At 39.9% G+C, this 26,938-nt stretch overlaps 1 protein-coding gene across 19 annotated transcripts in view; it reads right to left on the bottom strand.

The window, feature by feature from the left end:
• Positions 1 to 26,766, bottom strand: part of LOC124132061 (lysine-specific demethylase 2A-like) — a 51,266-nt gene extending 24,500 nt beyond the window's left edge. For 14 of the 19 annotated variants that reach the window (XR_007221075.1, XR_007221079.1, XR_007221073.1 and 11 more), the window contains exons 1-2: positions 4,114 to 4,482; positions 1,806 to 1,944 (exon numbers count right to left, since the gene is read on the bottom strand). Coding sequence is in view for 6 of the 19 variants with exons in the window: in XM_048396487.1 (XP_048252444.1) it covers positions 1,806 to 1,944; positions 4,114 to 4,257 (283 nt within the window). In the remaining 13 variants the exon portion in view is untranslated. Of the gene's footprint in view, positions 1 to 256; positions 279 to 307; positions 326 to 351; positions 380 to 1,586; positions 1,615 to 1,805; positions 1,945 to 4,113; positions 4,483 to 26,617 lie in introns of those variants that run through there. The other 5 variants (XM_046495673.2, XM_046495675.2, XM_046495677.2 and 2 more) reach the window with 5 other exon arrangements.
• Between the last annotated feature and the right edge of the window lie 172 nt (positions 26,767 to 26,938).

Here is a 26,938-nt window from a genome sequence, read left to right as displayed (position 1 = left end):
TCCAGAAAACCTGCTTGTCTTAAAAGGCGACTATGCTTGTCGTATAAGGCGACTAACGGGATCGGGTGGTCAGGCTCGCTGACTTGGTTGATGCATGTCATCGTATCCCATTTGCGTGGATCGATGCTCATGATATCAATCACTTGATTGTCTGGTCCAGACTTGATTATTTACAGACCGCTGTCATATAGCTGGAATATTGCTGTGTGCAGCGTTAAACAACAAAAGAATTAAATGGTATAAGACTGTTGTTGACCAGGTCCCTTCATGTACTGGACATAGTATACGGGGTAAAACTGTTACTGACCGGGTCCCTTCATGTACTGGACATGGTATAAGACTGTTACTGACCGGGTCCCTTCATGTACTGGACATAGTATACGGGGTAAGACTGTTACTGACCAGGTCCCTTCATGTACTGGACATAGTATAAGACTGTTACTGACGGGTCCCTTCATGTACTGGACATAGTATAAGACTGTTACTGACCAGGTCCCTTCATGTACTGGACATAGTATACGGGGTAAGACTGTTACTGACCAGGTCCCTTCATGTACTGGACATAGTATACGGGGTAAGACTGTTACTGACCGGGTCCCTTCATGTACTGGACATAGTATACGGGGTAAGACTGTTACTGACCGGGTCCCTTCATGTACTGGACATGGTATAAGACTGTTACTGACCGGGTCCCTTCATGTACTGGACATGGTATAAGACTGTTACTGACCAGGTCCCTTCATGTACTGGACATAGTATACGGGGTAAGACTGTTGTTGACCAGGTCCCTTCATGTACTGGACATAGTATACGGGGTAAGACTGTTACTGACCAGGTCCCTTCATGTACTGGACATGGTATAAGACTGTTACTGACCGGGTCCCTTCATGTACAGGACATGGTATAAGACTGTTACTGACCAGGTCCCTTCATGTACTGGACATAGTATACGGGGTAAGACTGTTACTGACCAGGTCCCTTCATGTACTGGACATGGTATAAGACTGTTACTGACCGGGTCCCTTCATGTACTGGACATGGTATAAGACTGTTACTGACCGGGTCCCTTCATGTACTGGACATAGTATAAGACTGTTACTGACCGGGTCCCTTCATGTACTGGACATAGTATAAGACTGTTACTGACCGGGTCCCTTCATGTACTGGACATAGTATAAGACTGTTACTGACCGGGTCCCTTCATGTACTGGACATAGTATAAGACTGTTACTGACCGGGTCCCTTCAAGTACTGGACATAGTATAAGACTGTTACTGACCAGGTCCCTTCATGTACTGGACATAGTATAAGACTGTTACTGACCGGGTCCCTTCATGTACTGGACATAGTATAAGACTGTTACTGACTGGGTCCCTTCATGTACTGGACATAGTATAAGACTGTTACTGACCAGGTCCCTTCATGTACTGGACATAGTATAGACTGTTGCTGACCGGGTCCCTTCATGTACTGGACATAGTATAAGACTGTTACTGACCGGGTCCCTTCATGTACTGGACATAGTATAAGACTGTTACGGACCGGGTCCCTTCATGTACTGGACATAGTATAAGACTGTTACTGACCAGGTCCCTTCATGTACTGGACATAGTATAGACTGTTGCTGACCGGGTCCCTTCATGTACTGGACATAGTATAAGACTGTTACTGACCGGGTCCCTTCATGTACTGGACATAGTATAAGACTGTTACTGACCGGGTCCCTTCATGTACTGGACATAGTATAAGACCGTTACTGACCGGGTTCCTTCATGTACTGGACATAGTATAAGACTGTTACTGACCGGGTCCCTTCATGTACTGGACATAGTTTCCCTTGTAGGTGCTGCGAAGAAGCTTATCCTCGATATTGTAGTTGCGCTTCCCCTCAATCTCATCATCATCAATGTCTTCATCTGTGTAGTGCTTCCGCTCTTTCGCTCTCTGTAATGACAAAAGTTGTTAAGGTTTGGTCTTTGGTCGTTAGGATTAAATGTTTGAGTCCGGACTGTAGGTTCTTAAAGTGCCTCAAGCAAAGCTAGCTGCCATCAAGATGAGCTAACACTGGCAACACATGCAGAGGCCACTCACCAGCTAAGTGTAGTTCTGGTACAGATCATTAATGTTCATGTTTACATATTAGAATGGGCAGGTAAAACAACACCTAAATACAACCTTTTTATACGGTTAGTTTTATCAGGGAAAATAAATGTGAAGGTTGTTTAAAATGGTAACAATTCAGTTCTTCATTCACTGTTATGACTTTTAAACAATTGCCTTAGAGTGAGTGAGTGAGCGAGTGAGCGAGCGAGTGTGGCAGTTTAACGTCCACAGAAACACCATTTGGTTGTTATGGCAACGTTGGCAACAGACGAATGCAGTCAGAGACCATCCTCGGAGTGGCAGGCCACGCGTAATCAATAATCGACAAGACAACTGGATTTGAACAACACACCTACGACATCGATTCCAGCCAGCAACAGTGACTGTTTCTCCGGCCTTGAATCAGTAACTTAGTATTGATACTTTGATATGCATAAATTTACATCAATACAGTATCAGCACAAAGAATGAATCGACATCTATGGCGATATACAATGAAATCCCTAAACTGATACAGGATTTTTTACAAAGTGCTCATGGCAGGCAAATTTGGACAAAACTTCACTTTGTCCAAATTCTGATATTTTTCTAAGTCACTGGTTTTCAGAGGAGTGAGTGAGTATGGTTTTACGCCGCTTTTAGCAATATTCCAGCAATATAACACAGCGAGGGACACCAGAAATGAGCTTCACTCATTGTACCCATGTGGGGAATGGAACCAGGTTCTTCAGTGTGACGAGTGAACGCTTCAACCACGAGGCTACCCCATTGCCCCTATTTCAGAGGAAGGATGAAACTGTGTGCCAATTGCGTGGATCGATGTTCATGCTATTAATCACTGGAGTTCCTGGTCCAGACTCGATTATTTACAGAACGCCGTCACATAGCTGGAATATTGCCGAGTGTGGGGTTAAACAACAAACAAACAGCACTACAAATACATGGTATTGGTTGAAGTGCTCCTTAATATAAAATATACATTTGCAGAGTTGCCTCCCTTGGCAATGCTTCCACATCTTCAGTTATAGGCGTTGGTTCACACAGACAATGGCCTTCCAACAGCAGTGGTCATGAATAATGAATGTACACACCCCATTGCAACATTTCATCAATAATTTAAATATGTAATTTACTTTCAAATATCAAATGATATTTTCGAAAAATTATACTATAAAAGGATATTTAATGCTATTGTGTGCACATTTTATCATAAAATTAATGTTATTGAAAACATAAACCTTTTGATAAACATTTACGTAACCTTTTAAGTGGCGCAATGCAGAGATTATAGGAAATATCTGACAGTTACCATACGCACTGTTAATGTTAAAAAAACAACTTTATTGAGAACATTCTGAAAACTAAACCATATCACTGACAACATAAATTGTTGAAAACTTACTTCTACAGACGACATTCCTTCAGGGCGTGCCTCATTATGACCTAAATCCTTAAGATTTTCTTGCAAAATGAATTGTAATTCGGTAAAAATATGAGCAGCAAAAGATTCATGAAATCTTTCAATAAGCATTGTAAACAAATAGTATTAATCACAAAACTAAGCAAGTGTTTGTTCCAACGCGAACCACACAAGAGCAATGGTCTGTCCTGTGACTGGGTTGCTCAGACCATCACAGACCACGAAACAAAATAAACATGGCACTACTAGCTTTCTTTATGTATTGATGATATAACAAGCTAAAACTTCACGTTTGTTCAGTTGTTCTAAACGGTCGTAGTCAGATTCATAGCAAGCTTCATCAAATATGTTCAGACGCCCGTGTCCAAATTACGAATTCCGTCGTTATTAGCAACAAAACCTGTTTCTAATTCCATATTCATCCTTCAAAGGGGTTATTCACACAGCCGTAAATTATGGACGAATCCACTTCGACCAAGTCTTGATTCTTGAATAATACTAAGACAGATGTGTGCTATTGAGATAACGGTGAAGGTGATGTTCGAATGTCAAAAAATATATTAAAACATTTAAACATGTAAAGAACTTACTGTTTGAATAAAACTACGACTCTCGTCACCCCCATGCCTACTCTCAACATCATCAGTGAGGACATCACGCTCCCCCGGGGATGTCACTGCGTTCGCGTGCACAACCTCAACACACGCGTCCTCCACACATTCCGTCGTGGCCATGTCCTCGTGTTGACGAAGTAGGACTGCGACGTCACGGCTCCTGCAGCTCTAGGTCTAGGTGACACTAGGTAACGCCTAGGCTAAGACCAAAATACTTCACAAAACAACTACACATTACCAGGAGAGACTCCACGGACGAACACACAATCCACATACAATACACCGCAGCTAAACCTCCATGTTTCAAAAGAGCTGTAAACTTGCTCAAACCTCAAAAGCGTTAAAATTTTAAACATTATTTTCACAATGACACCAACTTGCATAATGTAAACTTTTTAAAAAAGTTCCCCTATATAATTACGTCAGTTATTGGTCACAGTAAACTGCGTATTGTTAAATAAATAAACTGGTTTGAAGTTATGTTGATGACGTAATAAAGACTAGTTTCAAGTCTACATCCGCGTAGCGCCGAGGCGGAAACACAGCTCAGATCGAGGTGAAGGCCGGGTTATGCTGAAGTGCAGTGTAGCGTCAAGCGTCTCGCGCTCTGTGCACTGTCAACACAATATAACGGTATTGTGTAGGGAAGCCCCGGTCGCTATCGCCTGCATAAAGATGAACGTGTATATCCTCGCTAATAGACGCTAACACTATTTAATTGTCACGTGTTTTAAATAGCGCGATGGACGTAAAATATAAGCTGGAGCATTTATTCAATATTGCAGAGGTATATTTACATTAAAATAAAGATTGAATACACACATAACTTGTTTTCCTATCACCAGTTACTTAAACGCGAACAGACTGCTCTGTCGGACTGTCGGAATCGTGGAATACCAGTGCAATGCAAATCTATTTTGTTCCGCAAAAACACCTTCCAATTCAAACACAACAAGAGTTTGCCACTAACGTGGCTATATCCCCCACCCCTGTTGCAGAATTTATGACATAATTAAATCTAAACAAACCCTAACCTTTTATAACCGAGGTGGAACTTGTCATGGAAATTGTAAAAAAAGAAGAGTTTGGAACCGAGGTGGAACTTGTCATGGAAATTGTAAAAAAAGAAGAGTTTGGAACCGAAGTCCATCTTGTTGCCATGGAAACGTAAAAAATAAAAATTTCTAAAATTTCTAAATAGCAAAAGGCACCAGTTCAGCATGTACCTGACAAACCTGCAAAGTTTAATGAAAAATTATTGAACGGTTTGTGAGTTATGCTCCGGAAACGAACCCTACCCTCACAGAACCTAAGTCCATCTTGTTGCCATGGAAACGCAAAAAATACATATTTCTAAAATTTCTAAATAGCAAAAGGCACCAGTTCAGCATGTACTTGACAGACCTGCAAAGTTTCAAGAAAAAATATTGAACGGTTTCTGAGTTATGCTCCAGAAACGAAACGTGACGGACGGAGACCGTTTCTATATCCCCCGCCCAACTATAATAATAGTCAAATGTTACCAATTAATTTTCATTGTTTAACGACGCATCGGCAATAATCGAGTCTGGACCAGACAACCCAGTGGTTAACATCATGAGCAGCGAACCGCGTCACTTGGGTACGCGGATGATACGCATCAACAAAGTCAGCGAGTCTGACCACCTGATCCATTTGCAACTTCACCATCGTGAACCTAAATATGACACGAAGTGCTAGTTGACGAATGATATGCTCAGATTGTTGACATAACGTGTACTGAGCACACTCGTGCAATTAACTCTTAAAATGTATCATCAACAATTTTAAACATGACTGATGAGTGCTGTCCCCTTTCTTGCAAATCCCGCAAAACGTGGTTTCGGAAAACACACAGTGTTAAACCATCAATGTTAAAAACACACAAACAACTTGTAACATCGATATGAGAGAAGTTCTTAACAGGAGATACCCAATGCGATGGGAGAGGTATGGCGTTTCCGTCACATACGGGTATAACTAGATTAACGTTTGGTCTATGAAATCTTATATTACACAATACCCTTCTCGACTCTAAAAATATTTTTTTAAATTTCCCTATGCTGATTCATGTGGAATAGAGCTATATAGAGCTGGCTAGACTTGCTTTTGTATACGTTTCTAGATTATTTTCATTTTCATAAAATAAATATATTCCACAATCATGGTGCAGGACTAGGGTATAACTGTCCAACGACCCGAGTGACATCGTTCATATTGGGCCGATTATAGCTGGGAACGACACGACGACACATATTTGACACAGCCAGATCTGCCTTAAAACAACCTTTTCTGAGCATCACATCGGTTGGCAAATCCACAGAAGTTCATACTGAGTATTTCTGTTTCAGATTAATGAATATGAATGTGAACAGCAAATATGGCAGCATCTAAGTGTCAGAACACCACACAGGTATCAACATTTCCTGAATACCCGTACCCGGGCACTAGACACATAGAGGTGTCAGGATATATGACATTTTTCAGACACATTACGGTATTTCTGTGAGGTTTTACGGAAAATCAGAGAAATGTTAAGGTATATTAAATGGATCTTACGCCAAGTTACGTATTTCAGACATACTGCTTATGGTCTAGCACCAGCACGCAATAACTCTTACAATTTTAGACCCAGGGTGACTATACAAAGAGGGTCTTTTCATCTCTGCTCGTTACCGATGCACAGGAAAGCAGATTTTAATTAAATCGATTCTTAATTCAGCATCATTCTATTCTTCTTTGATTTTCTGCACATAATTGTTATCCTGATAACCTGTTTTCTGTCACCGACATTATGGCTGGTATTTGTCACGTGACACTGTAGTCCCTGCATGGACAATATCAAAGTGTCATGCACGTTGATGCCTAAAACATGTTAAACAAACAGACATAAAACAGTAAACTCTTTCAACATATTTCGTCGTCAATTTGTGTTCAAACCAAACAACTCGGTGACTACAGATTTTGAAGACATGCGCTTTAAGAGTAAATCGGCAAATATACAGAAGAAGAAGAAGAGAAGAAAAATAGTTTATTTAAGTGTCCAGCGGTGTATACATAAAATTACTTCAATTTATACAAGAGGTAAAATATATTAAAAGATATACATCGCCCGGCCAGCGTGGGCCTATTAGACACTAATGTTCTTAAAAGCACCGCAAGTGCTAAAATAGTTATGTTGGACAGTGGTTTATTTGTTAATGGTGCACAAAATACGAGATAAAAGTATAATGCTCGTACATTTATGACAAGCATTGCCATACAATGACATGTTTTATCAAATATAAAATATACAGAGGCATACAATACTGGAATGGGTTTATGACACGTTGTTATATAGCCTACGTTTGTACATGGATTTAATTAGTGCAGCTACAGAATAGGATAAATTATCGCACTTCATAAGGAATGTGGTTTGATCTATAGGGGTCATGAGACAAAAATTTGGGCAAAGAGACGAGGCATAACCCCAGACATATTCTCGTTGATCTGCATAAAGAAAACACGTTGTTAAGAAATGAACCTCGTCTTCGATACTGTTTGTATTACAGTGTTTACAAATACGATTATGTAAGGGAATTTTTGGTTTCAAGAAACGACCGAGTTCAATTTCCAGAGGGAGGGTACCACATCTAAATTTAGCAAATATACTACGGTGTTCTCTGTTGGCTAAATCAATGACATATTTGGAGGTACTTAAAGACGTTTTAAACAATCGATATGTTCTTAACTTAATACCATTTGTTAATCCTCTGTCATCCCAGAGCTGTTCCAACCATAATTCCTTATCCTTATTGATGAGTATATTTCTAGCAAGGTCGAAGTCACAAGATAATAGGTTAGTTATAACAGAAGTAATTGATTTCACATCGAATAATTTCTTAACTGAATTATCCCATGACTTACGAAATTTAGATGACCATCTTTGCACTATATGCATTAGCCTGTTTTCATCTGCCAAACTCAGCCTTTTCCAGAAACGTACTATCTCAATTTTTTGCTTTGTATAGTTAGATGACCAGCCCATTTCCCCCCTTACTGCCAAATTAGGTGTTTTGTTGCCTACTCCCAAGAAAAAGCGGCAAGCTCTATTTTGGATAGCGTTAATACAACTAAATTCTTTGGTGCCCCAAATAGCTGAACCATATGATAAAATTGGTTGAACTAAGTTATTGTATAATGTAGTGAATACATCATAATCCATGCCGCCCACCCCTTTAAACTTACTGATAATTACCCCAAGTGCCCTACTGGCTGATTTAGATATTTCTTTTGCTGTATAATTCATATCTAAGTTTTCATGTAACCAAAGCCCAAGATACTTATATGAATGAACAATTTCTATATTTTCCGCACCACAAGTAAAGTGATAGGATGACTTAACAGAGGATATGTTACGATAATGAACAATTTTTGTTTTTTTGCTATTTATTTGAAGGCGCCATTTCTTGCACCAATTGCCGACACAGGTTAACATTGATTGTAATGACTTTTCATCGGGTGCTAAAAGAGCGATATCGTCAGCATACAATAAAATACTGATTATAGAATTATCAACCTTTATTCCGCATTTAAGATCATTAATTTCTTTAACTAAATCATTAATAAAAACAGAAAATAGCGTAGGCGACAGAACACAACCTTGTTTTACACCGCTTAATACAGCGAAGCTGTCAGTCATTTTACCATTTATAAAAACCCGAGAGCTATTATTTTCATATAGCGATTTAACTGATCGGAAGAACTTTCCGTTTATTCCCAATCTATGTAATTTATACCAAAGACAGTCGCGATTCACACGATCAAAGGCTTTCATGGCGTCGATATAACAGACGTAAGTTGGGAGTTTAACAGATTTACGGTTTTTGATAATGGAGAATAAAGTATAAATGTGTTCCGTTGTACTTCTTTTAGTGCGGAAGCCGTTTTGCTCTTCTGCCAAAATATCATTTAATTCCAACCATCTAGAAAAACGAGTATTTAAAATATCCGCGTATAACTTACATGGTATTGATATTAAAGAAATTCCGCGGTACCCTAATGGGTCACGTGGGTCTGTATCAGCTTTTTTGATAGGATAAATTAAGCTATGACGCCAAATATTAGGGCAAACATTGTTGTTAAAACAATATGAAAATATGCGCAATAATGCATCAATACAGTAGTTATTTTTTAATGCCTCGGCAGGTATAAAATCTAACCCAGCAGCCTTACCACATTTAGCACGATTAATTGCATGGAGGACCTCCTCGCGTGTTATAGATGCATCTAAAGAGCCTGTGTCCACAGTGCTGGTACAAGTAACGGAATCAGAAGATACACACTCCACTACGTGATGAAGGTGGTTATCATCGAACTGATCATATATGTCGCCATTGTATAATTTACAATAATCAGATTTCCATTTTTCCAAAACTTTGCCCTTATCAGAGACAACCGTCCCATTTTCCACAACTTCCCAGGGGATAGAAGTACTCCTATCATTAACTATTCCGATTTTCCCGATAGCCTTCCAAAATTCCCTGGAATCCTTATCCTTATATTTATTAAGAAGTGTTTGTTGTTGTTGTCTCTTGTAAGACCGCTTCCGTGCCCGGAGCATTTTGCCAAAAGTTTTACTTTTAGATAAATAGTCACTTTTGAGTGATTTTCTATACAGCTCAAAAGGAGTTAATGACCACCCGATTCTTTCACAATACTAAAGTTAATCCGTCATGGTGGTGGCCCCAGCTACTTAAAGTAGTATATTTCCATACAGGTTATCGTACATACCGAAGCAACTTCACAATACTTTGGCAATTCTAGATTTCTTCAGTTTCAGGTAAGAAATTCTCTGATTTTCTATGTATGATACATGCATATCAAAAGACAATTTAACACAAAGATCTTTATGTAATTTCATTTCAGAGACTTCCTATTCGTCCACTCTCTTTCAAAAGATAAAAATAAATGATACGAAATATGACTGACCCGCAACTTATTTAGATTATGGGTTATTAATGATCTTCAACAAAGGACCAAGTCGTGCAAATATACATTATCACCCTTTGGGTTGTATCAATTTTACAACGGTATCTGTTTAAAAAAGCCGAAAGAAAGTCCCATCCATTGTTCACCAAGCCATTACTCTACAACACTGCGGTGAAAAGTCATTGTTGAGTTTCCAACGTGTGCAATTTACTTGGATCCGATAGTAGTCATAGTGTAGTCGGAAACCAAATGATGCATATCCCGAACAAGGGCTCGTGCACGCCGAGAAAGCGCCCCGAACGTGAGTTATGTAACTGAAGGAGCAGCTGCGAATGCAGCCTAATGATCAAACAACAGCTTGAGGCATTATCCATAGAAATATGAACCTCTGGCTCAGTGTTTAACACAAGCTGGAGAAGTAAATTCACAGAACCCGGCCTTGATAGAAACAGAGGGGCTGATAACGATCTTTATCATATGCTTTACACAGGGTATAACTGAAATTATTTCCCCAGTGTTCGGCTGTTTTTTAACTAGCCCCAGATTCAGTACCGAGGGCCCAGACATACAACATTTTCTGTCACCTTGGCGGCGATGTACGCTAATTCCATCTTGTCCTGTTTAATCTGTCAAAATAAATGTCCTGACAATAACATGGAAATACATTTTGAAATAGTCATAAACGTAAGATGTTAGTCCAGGGTCACGTGCCTGCACGTGACTTCATTGTTCACCCAAGTCTCATTATTTACATAATATACCAATATCTACACTTGGACTATAATTATACCAGTGTAGCAAGGCGTCAGTATTCTGGAGATTCATGATAATTCAGAAGGGGTGATGCCTAACTGCTAGGGACCAGGGTGGCGTTGTACAAAACAACCTTAGGCCTCACACTGTCGTAAGTCTAAGTTAAGGTATTGGAGTTACGATCACCTTAGCGCTAATATCGCTTTGAACAACGGCACCAAGTCATTTATTGAGTGAGTATGATTTTACGCCGCTATTAGCAATATTCCAGCAATATCACGGCAGGGGACACCAGAAATGGGCTTCACACATTGTACCCATGTCGGGAATCGAACCCGGGTCTTCGGCGTGACGAGCGAACGCTTTAACCAGTAGGCTACCCGACCGCCCCCATTTATTGTAAGGGGAGGGAGACCAGAAATACTGAGAGTCTTTAGGGGAGGGTCATAAAAAATAATACCCATTTTTGGGCAGGGTTATGAAAAAATAACATTTAAAATTAAATATAAAGAGCTTTTGCATTTTGTCTTTTCAGAGAGGGTCACGAACGAAATGTGCATTAAAACAAGATTCAAACAGTACAATGGTCGACAGGGTCGGACATAACCTTAAATTTTGTATAAAACCTACATCGTACTTCGTGATCAGTGTGCACCACGCGGGGGAGAATAGAGTACAGAATGATACCATATCCTGTACAACAATCACAACATACAGCTAACAATCCGGAAACAGGAAAATAGTGTTAACTCAAATCCATCTTCTAAATCTACCGTTCAAGGGAGAGAACTGAGTGTTGTTACCCTCGTCCCAGTCAGCGGCGCGCTGAGGAAACCGCCATCGTTGGGTCTTTAATAGACTTGCACAAGTCTCTAAGACAATTATTATTAGTTTAAATCATGATTTCTAGATTATGTAAATAATAAGAACAAGTTGTCCCTATAAAAGACTGGAGTCTGTAATGTCCACATGTCAAGACTTGCCTATTAAGAGGATACACTTACTACACATCCATGGCCATTTCTCTCAGTACAGCCTTGGAGCAAGGCTACGCATACAGTGATATCGTTATATATCTTCTTCACTCACTACATATAACGTTAGTTAAGCATCCACTGCACCAATGAGCAGGTGCGCCGGGGATACGACAGGACGGCCCTTGGAACAAAACTAACGTCCACAATATACTGCATGTTACTTATTACTAAACATCCGGGCATCGGAAAGTATACACCCATGCTTCAGGGTGGTTAAACAGGAAACACACAAGCAATGGTTATTCCATGGTGATGTATTTGATACGGGTATCATAGTTGTGTTTGAAACCTTAAGTTTCAGGGGTTTCGGATCTATTTTCAGCCTAGTAACGTTTTGATAACGTTTGAAATATTTTGGTCAAATTCAATTTTCAAGTGTATACTTTCTTTAGCCCGATAGTTAATGTACTGTCTGTTGCAAGGTGAAAAAGGAATTGGAAGAAATGATAATTTAGAAAGCAATACTGTTGGTTGGCGGATTCAAGTATCTGGCAAGGAATTGCATTTATCAGCAGTGTATGATTCTATTAATCCAACAATGAATATTCGGAGTACAAAAAAGTTTGTTTAAGCTACCCACACACTTTCAACAAAACGTCCTATTGTTGAGTGAGTGCGTACGGTTTTACGCCGCTTTTAGCAATATTCCAGCAATATCACGGCGGCGGAGGAGTTCAGGTTAATATCTGATTAATGATCCTCCGCGTTGTTTGTGTCGTGCAGGTGCTCTCAGCATGTAGGAATTGGAACATTAGCAAAAACTGCTGTATTGTTATTCATAATAATTACGGGTAACACTGAAGTAAGCCAATGTTCAAATTTCTGAGAGTTCTCAATCTATGGACTGCAAAAGTCGCTAACCGTGTCTTGAATGAACGAGTGAGTTTGGTTTTAGCAATATTTCACCAATATCACGGAGAGATAGAGAGACACCAGAAATGGGCTCCACACAAGTGAATGAGTGAGTCTGTGAGTGATTTTAACGCCGTTTGGGCTGTTTTCTGAACAGATATCTGTGTTGCCATCACCTCGCTTGTTACCACGCCAACCATTAATCATTGTCGTGTCTACGTGTCCTACAACCAGCCTGTCAGACACTTGTGTTTCACATGTATGCGCTGACAGTTATTGACTCAACTGATACACTTAATATCTGGCCGTGGAATGTCAGAGAACGCCGCCATCTTACATTTCTCCACCACACTTGTTCAGCAACACCGTCCACAAACATGTCCGTATACTCCGGATACGTTAATTTGGAGACATGCTAATCCGGGCGATTTCAATGATTCTCCCGAGTTGGTGGTTTACATATACATTCAAGTTTTCTTCTAAAAATGTGCGTGAAATATCTGACTAGGTTCGAATCTCGGCGCTCAACGTCCATGTGCGCTAACCAATACCCCCTGGACCTCAGTGTAACAGCAGTGGTCACGTGATACTGACGTTCTGGGTCAGGGATTGAGGTTCAGTTGTCATGGTGATATTGTCATACTGGGTCACAGAGCACGACCCACCCATACATTCCAGCCATACCACAGCCTGGAACACCATGAATGGACTTCACACATTGTACCCATCCGGGAAATCAAACCCAGTCTTCAGGTCCGTGAGCTACTGCGTTAACCACCTGGCCACCGCTGTTCGCGGTCTGGGTTTGAGGGAACAATAGTTCGATTCCGTTATCTGTGCATGTTGATCCACACGTGATCTTTGTGTTTCGACATTGGTCGGGTAGACGGGTATGTTCGTGAATAGGCTGCAATGTTGCTGGTTGTTCGTCCATGTTCACGTGCTCTCAACTTCTACACGTGTCCTTAACATAATCCAGCAAAGTTCTAACGTGTGTCGATACCATACTAACACTGCTATGTATTCCTACACCACCCGTTAGTCCCTTAAATAAACGTATCTATTTAAAAGTATACATCTGCACATAAAAATAAAATCCAAATGGGAGCCCAGGGCAATTCTTAATTCCCAGAGTTGAGGCAATCTGTGTTTACCGACTCATTCTAACTTGAGCTAACAAGTTAAATTCATTTTTTAATTTATTTAGGGGTCTGGAGACAGACTTACATATTGCTAAAAGGATAAGAACCATGTAGAAAGAAATAGGGACTTGATTTGTTTTCTTCATTTTAGAATGTAACACCCCCCGTTTGTATTTGTATCATTCTCCTGATGTACGTACTGGAACTGAAAGACACCGTGTAGTGTAGTCAGGTATAAGTGTCATTCGCCGGTGAGTGAGAATAGTTTTACGCCACTTAAAGCAACATTCCAGCCACACACAAGCGGAGGGACAGCAAGGATACATAAACATGCATGAGAACCTAGCTGGAACGACTTTTAGCAATATGTACAGAACTGCATGACATTGCCAGAAAGTTTTGATAGGTTTCCTTGTGTGAGAGTGTTTTTGAAAACAAACACGGAGAAAAATCATTTGGCACTATATAATAAATGGGTCGGTTCACTCAGTGTATTTATACGCTATTTCTAATTTATATAAAGTTGGCAAAAATTATAAGAATTACAGTATATGACAAAGAGATAACACCCTCGTTTGTCCTGTACAGTAAGTACCCTATATAAGAATATCAAGCACGTGTGCCTAACGAATGATATTTACGATAGGAACACTCACTCGGCAAAATGGATAAATAAATTAATAAATATAGCACACCCTTACTGACGGGATAATTCTATAAGTATTTGACTTAGAATACATACACACGTGACCGCCCAGGTTATTCTCCGTCTTGGGAGCTGTGCGGCTCATGTGGTATATGCGATTTCTTCCCGTCGACCTGCAAATCCCACCTGGTACTGTATTCAAGACGTGCCCTGCTTGCAACGTCTAATTCGCCGTCACTAATGTTCGGAGACATGTGCATGACTTCTCGGAGCCTGACAAGTCGGTTTTAAACGGATTAATGAGCGTCATAGGCAGTAATACATTAGGGAGCTTTAGTAATTTGTTCGAATTTGAAAAACAACATTATAAACGAAAACAGGACATATAAAGAAGACTTAGTTCTAAAACATCCAAGCTTCAAACTGACAAATTTAAACATGCAAAATACCTGCAGTATTTCACGAATGCGTTCAGATGTCATATGAATAGTTAAGTCGTCAACGGCAGACTATTTGCGCATAACAAACCCGACCTTTAGCTAACGAAATTTGACAATGAAAGCGATGTTTATTTTCATGCTGTATCAGACTAATAAATGAGAATTCATAATAATGAATTAATAATTAATAAATAATGTATGTCAGGTTTGTAACCCAATAACTTATAGCTACAAAACAAGCTAATAACTGCTAAAATGAATATTCAACTTATTTGGTTACAGCTATTGTGCTGATTGATTATTTATTATTTTGCTTAAAACCCTTACACTCACAAATAATTAAATTCGAGAACCTTGACAGCTGTGACGCGGAAACTGCGCACTTACAAACAGAATGCTACACTGCCACTCAGGTCACTACATGTTTTCAACATAATATTAGAGAAAACACCAAATGTTTGACAAATCGACAATTAGCAGGAGTTTAACAATTCCCAACTACTGGACACAGGAAAGTGTCCAACTTTGCAATAGTACGAGATTTAAATTCAATTGTCCAAATTTCCTGATTCATATTTCCTGGGCGTCTTGCTGACCAGCGATATGGTGTGTCATTGCCGACACAACCCGGAAATGGTTTAAGCATAGTTGATGCAACAGTGGCTATACTAAACCAGGGAATAACAGGGACTTACACCTTCATGTGAATGGAACAATAACACTATCCGGAAGTTATTTTCTGCTTCCAGTTTACTTTCGTTGTAACATAAATGAATGCATTGATACCGCGACCACACCCCAGAGGCGTTCTCGGGACTCGGAATGGTATTTTGTAACCGCCAATATTGTTTTACCCGACAGCTCTTAATCGCAAATATTACATTTTTAGCTGGGCCTATTATTAAAGGGAAAATCGAACACAAAATTGGATTTTGCAGTGCCTTATGCACACGTCGGAAAGGAATATTACACAATCTAAAGGACATGAATATAATAGACGTTTTCTGTGACTGTGAAGCTTCAACAAATAGCACAAGGAATGAAATATAGGAACGCCGACTTTCACAGACACAATAAAACACATTTTGACCGATATATTTCTAACTAAAACCAAAAGAATTTATTTTAATAAGATTCAAGAAATACTGAAAAGACCTGAAGGGCCTCGAGATGTACACAAAACAGAACTATTCCATGAATGTCTTGAAAACAATATAGTCCCCAAAATACAGGAACAGAAATTACCACTAGCCCAAGTCCGTTTTGCTATCAAAGTATCCAAGGGCAGGTAGAGCCTCAAAGAGTTGGGGGATGTTCTTACTGTTATCACTATTCCTGCTAGTAGACTTTCTATATTAATAGTTTTTTGTCTCTAACTAGTTCCCTTTATACAATGGTCTACCATAAAAGCCTCGCCATACAGGAAATAGTCCCACGTCGCTAGGCCTTGTGAAACACCACAGGTGTTGGAAAAAGCCCGCTGGATAACAAATACATGTCCTGTTGTCCCTCTAAATATTCATGATTATTTTCATTAGTTCATATTTTAACTATTGTGTGATCGATGGGCTGATCTGATCTGGGTTCTTCCGGGATGCTAGTCGTTGAACATCGCCAGGTGTGTCCCCTGACAACTAGTTGTCGCGGGAATAGTAGCATAGCCGGAGACGGAAGGTGGTTGTAATATATGCTGCTGTTAGCTGTATTTTGCAGAAATACCACGACAGGGGTCGCTATCAGTCCTGCGCCATGACTGTGGAATATATATATATTTATTATGGTTTTTTACTAAACGCCTAGGCAAGTCTAGATAACACTAAAGCAAGTCTTGTTTCCATGATTCCACACTGAAAACAGCAGAAGAGGAAAAGGTTCTTTTGAATTTAAAAAAAATAATATTACAATTATCTAAAAGAAATGTTTTCATAGACTAAGCGTTAGTCCAGGCTCTCTATCAATGGGTTTCACATTGAACCCCTGTCACTCGTGTCATTCCCAGACAAGCCCCATGTCTTCCTGTAGGTTAATACGGGGTAATGACGAATGACTGCATGTATGTGGGGAATCGAACCCGGGTCTTCGGGGTGACGAGCGAACACGTGACCATGTTTTACCTCGCCACCCTAGGAGACAACAATTCCTATAATACTATTAAAATTGTCATTCTATATTTATTTAATAACAAAGTTAGTTTTGTGTGGTAGATTTATTCCGTTTCACGAAAAACAATCCAATCCATCAAATTCTAAATTAATAATCGTAAAGGGCGTTGACTGGCAATTAAACCAATTGTATGAATAAATGAGTTCACCCTAATTACATGTTCATAAACAAATCCTTCTTTTTACTTACATATTTATTCAACAATTCGAAATCTTCTAATAATATACTACAATAGTAAACGTTGTTTTGTTTGACTCCCATTAAGTCATATTACGTCATGCTTCTTGGCGAGCTTATTAACATCATTTACCAAACAAAACACAAAAGACTGCCGTTTATTTTGCTATTCTGCACCCGTGATGAGAGATTTGAAATTAGAAGAAAAATACAAGTAAAATGTCGATTATCCAACTCGTTTTACATTTCAATATGGACGAGTACCACCAGAAAAGAGGCCAGCTTCGTTCTAGAAATCAAAATATCAAACTCGGACGTCTGTGATTCATGTTAATTGTTCTGCGACCTCTGATCGTTTGGTGATTTCAGATCCAATATTGCTAATACGCCAAGCGTGATTGTTTTAAGAAGCAGTTACTATTTGTCAAGACGCCGCCCCCAATCGACCAACCCACATGTCCGCCTTATCTAAAGCCCCTTCCTCAAACAACGACTCATCACGTGGCCTCGTTTCTCACTCGAATGTCCATTGTGCCGGGGTGTCGTATAACCGAACGCATTACTCATGGTTAGGGCTCCATAACGGCAGCTACAACCCTGACCTTGGATACGGCACTATGGAAAGAAACGGCGACAGATGCAAGAAAGTTGGTCATAATAGACAGTGTCAAGTCCAGAACCCGCAGTCCAGGGTAGGCTTCATTCTAAACACACAATGACTTCCTGACCGGTATTACAATTGAACGCTTCGTTAAGGGGGGGGAATGAGATTTGCAAGTCATGCCTGGCTGAATTCAGTTGGAGGGATAGCATTTGTTCTTGTCGATAAATAAAACAGCTCTTAATCTGGGTACTTTATCCAGATATACAGTTGTTGGGAGATTGTTAGTTGCATAAATCAGGAAGCCTAGTGACACTATCTTCCTCTCGTATTTGAATTATGAATTATAAATGGTGAAACACCGCATTATACTTAGTTATGTATTCGAGGTCGTCTCAATTACTGCACCTGAGTTATGCAACGATTAAGTCCCAATACTTTCTTACGATACGATACACACTTGACTTCGCCCAAGACACTTGAGCAACACGTACATTTATAACATATACACACTCTACGTGCATGTGTCTGAATGAAAACAAACATATAGCCCCACACCACTGAGATGGGGGATGGGTATAGGCTGCTAGAGCCGTGAAGGGGATGGGCATAAGTTGTTAGAGCTGAGATGGGGATGGGGGATGGGTATAGGCTGCTAGAGCTGAGAAGGGGATGGGTATAGGCTGCTAGAGCCGAGATGGGGATGGGTATAGGCTGCTAGAGCTGAAAAGGGGATGAGTATAGGCTGCTAGAGCTGAGAAGGGGATGGGTATAGGCTGCTAGAGCCGAGATGGGGATGGGTATAGGCTGCTAGAGCTGAAAAGGGGATGAGTATAGGCTGCTAGAGCTGAGAAGGGGATGGGTATAGGCTGCTGGAGCTGAGAAGGGGATGGGTATAGGCTGCTAGAGCTGAAAAGGGGATGAGTATAAGCTGCTAGAGCTGAGAAGGGGATGGGTATAGGCTGCTAGAGCCGAGACCGGGATGGGTATAGGCTGCTAGAGCTGAAAAGGGGATGAGTATAGCTGCTAGAGCTGAGAAGGGGATGAGTATAGGCTGCTGGAGCTGAGAAGGGGATGGGTCTAGGCTGCTAGAGCTGAAAAGGGGATGGAAATAGGCTGCTAGAGCTGAAAAGGGGATGAGTATAGCCTGCTGGAGCTGACAAGGGGATGGGTATAGGCTGCTAGAGCTGAGAAGGGGATGGGTATAGGCTGCTAGAGCTGAGAAGGGGATGGGTATAGGCTGCTAGAGCTGAGAAGGGGATGGGTATAGGCTGCTGGAGCTGAGAATGGGATGGGTATAGGCTGCTGGAGCTGAGAATGGGATGGGTATAGGCTGCTGGAGCTGAGAATGGGGATGGGCATTGGCTGCTGAATGAGATTAGAATTGGGGACGTCGTTTTGTTACAAACGTGCTCTGGGGTGTGTGAGAGCTTAATCAATCGATGCATCTTGAGTTCCGTGCGGGTCCTGATGACGAACAATGAAAATGATGTTCGTGGCTTAAAAAAATAATTAATGCGTACTCTTACACAAAACAATAATACAATACTGAGAGGTAGGTACATTATGTAACTTATCTGGACTACCAGGCATAAACCAACCATCAACACTAATGCCAGCATCAGCTCACTAGTGGTGTCGCCCAGTTGGAAAATGAACCTAGTTCAAAGTCTTAATATTTTCCGCGAACAAAAATGGTCACATCTATATAGAGTCCCCGACGGATATACAGACGGAATTGATGGGAAATCGAGGACTAACAGGACGATGACAGGTCCTATTTTTACATGTATGAAGTTGAGGCCCACCCGATTCTTTCCTTTTACTGTACTTAACATGCCATGACAGATTAGCTATAGTAATATGGAAGATTCAACTTTTTTAGTAGTATAAAGGTAATTATACACAACAGTATTGAATCTGTTGACATTTGAAACAGGTTCCAAATTCGTGTGAATTTAATGAAGATCAAATAACAGTCGTAACACGACATAAAACTGTAAAACATGTTTCGAGTGTGTATATAATCTGTGATTTATCTATGTTATCCAACACAATACATTTCTTTTCCAAGTTCTTAACATCCAATGAGTTGATGGACGATGGAGGTAACCATTAGAACAAATAAGTTTCTGGTGAACAGGAAAAAACTGTTTGCCTGGAATTCAGTCATCCATAACATCATTTCCGCATGCCGCTCAGGAGACCAGGCAGGACGGTGCTCTGGTACCCTATACCCATGGGAAACTGGCTGTCGCCGTCTACACGTACTTACCACTCTCGCATAGTCACAGCCGCCTGACGTGAATTCAGTGAGACTTCGCCGTCTTAGAGTGTGAAACTTTCACTCACTTTGTCGTGTGTCGCCATGAAGGTGGACAGAACAGCCGCACGCTATTCACGCTCATAACGAAAAATGGATCCTTGGAATCTTCATATTTCTGTGCACATGTGAAACTGTAGCCTGTGTCAGTATGAGATGAGACGAGACACCCTGTAATACCGCTGACATCTAAGATTTACTGAAAACTATACATTGTTTGCTGTCTGGAAGACTCGATCGAGCACGTACGCATCTCCTTCGTTTCCATAGCTACCCCATAGACAAAGGGAGTAAAAATACCAAAGACAGAACATTATCAGATTAGGTAGCTACAAAACTATTACCTAAATTCAAATTGTTTGTTTGATGTTTGCTACACTTTGAACACTGCAGTGATGTATCTGAGAAAGAGACAAATATTCATGACGCAAGAATAGTTTCCTTCGATAGCAACGGAAAATCAAAGGGAGATTACTCTCAATGCCATATCGCAAGCTTCGAACACGGTTGGTCAGTTTTCAAGTGTTGGGAGATTACAAATCAATGACAGCAAAACCATGTCTTTGGTTCTCCGGTTCAATATCCACCAAACATCGAATTTCCAGAGCGTTCGTACAGAAACGTCGACATCATTTTTGACATGTCTTTCAAAGTACAAACCTCAATTCATTAGCTGTATCATAAATACGAAATAAATACTTCAAAAGTGATAGTACAGTAATCGGATTTTGCTCAAAGCTCGAATAATTATAACTTTCGTTTGGAAAGTATAGAACTTTTTCGGTAGGGCTAAAGGGGCAGATGCAGATCTTCAAGTTGGTATTTGATTGTGATTCATGAACACATGCCCACGCTAAAGTCGGAATCGTACAACGGACTCTGCTATCAGCAAGGGTTTTATGAATATGGAAATGTTTCTCGCTTTTATTTAACCTTTCAGACAGAAATCAGCTTTGGCGGAGTTTGTAATCACAACGTTAAAGGTATCCTGAGGATCAAGCTAACTTGAAGAATATCATGAGATGTCTCAAAATGTCATGAATCATCACTATTCGTTTAGGGAACTCAAGAAGACGGTTTGGATTTTCAGCTTGAAATACGAGTTCACGACAAAAAGGTTAGAACTCAAACGTGTGACATACTAGTAAACATTCTTTAGACGAATAGTAATCGACTACCTTGCATCCAACATGTTAAAAGTGACATTTTCTCTGTGCAGAAGTGCGGAAACATACATTTGTCAGAACTGTTCTCCAAATTGTGGAGCATTTATTTTGTTCAATCTGTTCTCCGAAAGTGAAAATTACTTCTTGCTATCCTATCATTCAATTCAACAAATTTCACATGTTTAAATACCATGTCTGAATACCCACAATCCGAGAAACTCGCGTGTCAGTATTGAGGATTTCAGGCGCTAAACAATAGTTTATACTTGTACATTGCATTTCATCTCTCACTGCCACACAGCATTATCAATATTACAACCCCAAACAACTCCCGTGGTTAGTTCTTGTGACTGGCGTTACGGTTCGAGCACCTGTCCATCACGTGGGATTATAAACCTACCCCACATTGTGTGATCACGAATGAACACAGATCTTAAAACATATAGTCAGGGCACAATAACGACCGTTCCATCATCAAGGAAATCAAACAGTGTCGCATGTCTACAGTGAGTGCAAACTAATCGATTGGTCTGCCTGCTTTCGGGGACTTTAACCGCAAATCTGCCTAGAACAATAGCATCTGTGCAATTAACAAGCAGTCGGAATATATATTTTCGTTCGCAGTATTTATGTCCGTCTCCGGTGCGAATGTACGGACCACGGTGCAACAGCGGTGATAGCTAAACAAGTCCTCTCAATTGGCCTGATATAAAATGTACAAGACATTTGTCATCCCTTGGTCATCTCAATACTTGCATCAGGGGGCAGATGGCGAGGACTAAAAACGTGCACGGTAGTGAGTATGGTCAATGGGAATACCGATATATGGTATCATTAACTAACTGATATCAAAATCGAACAAGCACCATCTCCAGGGAAAAACGATCAATAAGCGATTACGCATAGCTGGTACTGATGCCAGGCCTCTTGTTTCAACCCATAAAGATAATCTATATGACCATGCGCTACTTAGAACAGTATCAAGAGCGATGTTTACGGCGAGACGTTCACAGGGGTCGGGATATTAAAGAACATTAAAATATAAAAACAAACATTAACACGTATCTGAATATAATGAAGCAATTGTTAGATAAGTTTCATCATAAGAACATTACGAAGACATGCGGTGTGTCTCAGTGTAGCAGTAGCTACCCGCAGATGCTGCGTGAAACGTAACTAGACTTATATACGTTCTGGGTCACACAACAGTAAGGCCTATAGCATTGTTTGTCTCAAGTAACATATTGAAGGAATGAGAAAAGGTTGATAGTTTGAATAGCTTTTATAAAAAGAATCACACAAAATCACGGTTTGGAACATATCTTAGCTTATTAAAATTGACAGAAATGACAGACCACAGGCTAACATAAATAAGCTATATTTTATATTTTGGTAATAAGTGTCGATTTTGACACACGTGTTTTGTTTTCTGCCATTATTAATGAGTCCAGTCGAGAGGAAAACAGTTTGTGGTTAGGTTTCCCGTTACAAGACATGTATCGAATCTGCAAGGTCGATTTAAACGCAACTCTTAAAACGTCCCAATTTGATCAGACATAAACTACAATATTCTGCCTGGGGATGAGGGTTGAAACAGTTTGACCTCATTCTTCTCTAATCCTTCTTCTCTAATTCTCCCAATCAAGGGCGACATGCATGAGAAATCTGACATATACAAACAGCCAGGGGCTGTCAGTCAGGTAACATACACTCGAAATAGCATCACAAGCATTTCTTGTTTATTTCACTTCTGTCAAATGTATCACTTGTATAGGCCACGTAGCCCAATATCGACGATGTCGTCACGAGAGTGTCATTTGATTCGTGTTGCTCTTATACACGGGCCGTCGATAACCCCACAGCAATTTAGCAAGACCTTCGAAAAGTGAATAATCACATTTATATTAATTTTTGATAGGCATGCCTTTGAAGCTGACGGATGACGGAGTGAACACAATTTATGGATAAACAACTTCTTTAATACGTATACTATAACTTCTTGACAACGGTGTAAGGATCTGTACCGAAACGTCGGTATAATAGTATTTTAAAATTGATATCCATGAATTGCGAACACTTAGTCGCTTTTATTAATGTTATCGGATTTATTATTACAGATTAAGAAAAAAATCTACAGTAAACTTAAACAATCATCGGTAAACATTTAGTTTCAATTTAACGTTTCAAATGTAACACATTATCAATGCAAAGTCACATTCGTTTGAATTAGAAAAAAAATAAAAATTCACAGCTCCAGACCGAAATCTTATTTACTTAAACAATTTCCAACAACCTTTACAATCAGTTTATCAGTCTATCAGATTAAGTACATAAACGTTACAATGACTGTTTGGAAAACCAGCACCCAATGCATAGATATTTGTGATCGTTCCAGCACATAGAGAAACCGCTGACCTTCGCCGACAGAGTTTGCCTGAGATCGGGAACGCTCGACAACCAGGGCAGGCGGGGTTTCTGTCACGCTCCCTGACTACAGGGTCACACAATGCAACACGTAGCTGTGACAGAAGTATCGCAGGTGAATATTCACTGGATATATTAATGTTATCACACACTGAAGAAATGGAAACCAAGAAACCTATGGCTATTTATGTTCTTGCTTGGTGAAGCCGACCTGGCCGACTGGTTGAATGTGATGTACAATAACACCGCATGTGTCTTACAAGAAATACTGACCATGGCAATTTACTAAATGACGAATTCGACGTGCCCCTCTAATGGTAGCTAATGACTGTGTTGTATAAGACTGGGCGACGCAGGCGACTATCCACGACCCCAGGAGGCAATGCGTCATAGCTGGCCGTTCATTGACCTGTCAATGTTACACACACAGAGCATCATTAACAGTAGAAGCACGGGACTAAGTACGTCGAATCTACATCCTCGTCATCTACACATCACATACTGTACTCTCTCCCCCTGTTTATACTAAAGGGTCTATATATACATACACCCGTGTATACACAGCTTTATCAACTGCAGTGTTAGCAGGACTTTGCAAGAGACGAACGGTATTAAGACATTTTCATGACAATTGTCAATTTCCTATGGGATATTTTTCTATATGATTACCAAATTTGAAAAAAAAAATTTCAGGACATTTGGACGACAATCAGTCAATAGCCAAGAAAATTAACCGATCTGAACTTCCAATTACTGTTATATGACTGTTAATATCAAAGGGCTTTAATAGGCCCCGTTTATACACAAATGAATTAACCGTTATATTTTTGAACCAATATTTCTTCAGTTGTATACTTAGTAAAGTGAACGAGCAAACTTAAAGAATCGGACGGGGTTTTGTGCAATTTACGTATATGGGAGTTAGTTTGAGAAACGTTCTGGTTTACCCCCTTCACGAATCAGGGCTCACTGCTGACGTAACAGTGTACAGAATGTCAAAACACATGTTATAACTTGGAACTCGGAACACGACTTATTTCCACCATACCCCGCTACATTAGCCCGAATATAAGAAGTATGAATTTAAGTTGAACTTGCATGTACTGACAGAGTGAGTAACAACGCCACGTGATAACAAATCTGAAATAGCACGTACATATTTGTTTTGATTGACTTGCGTTACACCTAAATCTGACAAGGCAGTGTGTGGATCACTTAACACTGAATTCACTCAAGTCCAAGTGGCCGATATATCCCCTATGCTGATAAGAACATTAGTGAACCTGGTTGAACGAGTTGTTAAATATCATAGCTAAACTACATTCTCAACCTGAGTCGGATATTCATCACCTAAATAAACAAAAAGTTTTATTTCCATAACTTCTCGTGAATTCTATTCAATGGGTAAAACTACGACATAAAGTCACCTAACCCTAACCATCTAACCTTATTCTTAAACTTTCGCAGTATGGATGACAAGTATTGCACATGCGCAGAATGACGGTTTGGCTGCCCACACTGCAGTGCAATGCATATAGATGCGGCGTCTCACACAATCACTACTTCTTCCAAACCCTCCTTTTGCGAACAGATATGATTCAAATAGGTAGATTATAAATACAAAAATACCTTTACAATATCACGACTTTTGAATTTGTGACATATCATCACTAGATCGTGGTCATGACTGTCCCATTTCCTCCTATACACATGCTTCATATAAACAGACACACGTATCACTGTTAATCAAACATCGTTGAATAAAGTGCGTATTCAACATTTAGAATTATCAATAAATCTTCCAAATTTACAATACATGATAATAACTGCATAAATTATGGTAAAGACGTATCTGCACAAGTCCAGATCTTGCTCTTACAAGCCTTAAGAGAGACTGATCTACATAGATGATTCGGCCAGTTAGCTTCCGATTTACAACAAACATAAAAAGGGGTGATCGAAATATAATTCAATGGAATGCATCTGCTGCTTAGAAGCTTTTAACATAACTTCCAGGGAGTAAACATCACAAAATACCAAAATATTCCTATTTCTTGGTGAACGTGCGTCTCCCCACGTCGCTCATGTTAGACCGTCTGGTAAACGATTGCAAATTCCAAAATACTTCCTTCCTTTTAACCAAACCTATACCAAAAGCTAACCCAAACACTGCAAAAGCTGAACAACATATCAGAATACACAAAAATATCATTCAAATGACATTTTTAATTGTTTTTCGTGACTCATTACGAAAATTTCTCCTTGTTTTGACAATATGCGACCCTGGAAAACGCACATTTTCTGCATATGCCTTGCGAGTATCAAAATTGTTAATACACAATGTTAACAACTACATGAGGTATCAAAAGAAAGAGCAAAACCCGCTGAAACTAATGGTGGTTACACATTCACATTACGACCAGTATTTACTGAATTATCGTTTAATATAAATGCGTAAATTTCACAAGCTTGTCGTTCAATGCAACCAATGTGATCAGCTCACGTGCATAGTGGAGCGAAATTCAAGCCGTGCGCAGTAAAAACTGACTTTCACAACCCTCTCTGTGCGTATAAAGTAAGGAGAATTTGTCAACTTTAATTTCAAAACATGTATGGGGGTCATTAAATTGTTTCTTTGGTTTTGTCTTCCGATTTCTTTCATCACTGTCGCTGGAGTTGGAGATTGGCCTTACAAAATGGCTGCTCTCTTTCACATGCGATAGCCTGTCATCAAACAGCGATAACTTCAAGGAAACCATTGAACCTACCAATCTACGGCCGTTGTCGGTCGTCTCACTCATGTTGAAAGATGCATATACTTCAAATGAGTGTGTAATATCCAATTTTCAAGAGTATCGCTGAACCAATTTCTTCGATTCAGTCAACTTTTTTGTGTACAAAAACTTGTGACGTCACAGGGCGGTCAGGTACTAGGTCACGTGACTAGACAGAAAGGTCACGAAAGGTACTATTTTCCCGACCACTGTCTTTATATGCATGTTTAATTCAAAATCACATGGTTTGTTTTGCCGGATTAGTTTGTGTTTCAATGTAAACCAAATTAAGATTTGTCTGTATTAATTGATAAA

This window comes from Haliotis rufescens, unplaced genomic scaffold, assembly GCF_023055435.1.
Source record: "Haliotis rufescens isolate VD_foot unplaced genomic scaffold, xgHalRufe1.0.p SCAF_15, whole genome shotgun sequence".
NCBI lineage: Eukaryota > Metazoa > Mollusca > Gastropoda > Lepetellida > Haliotidae > Haliotis > Haliotis rufescens.
This window is presented reverse-complemented; position numbering and strand designations above follow the sequence as displayed.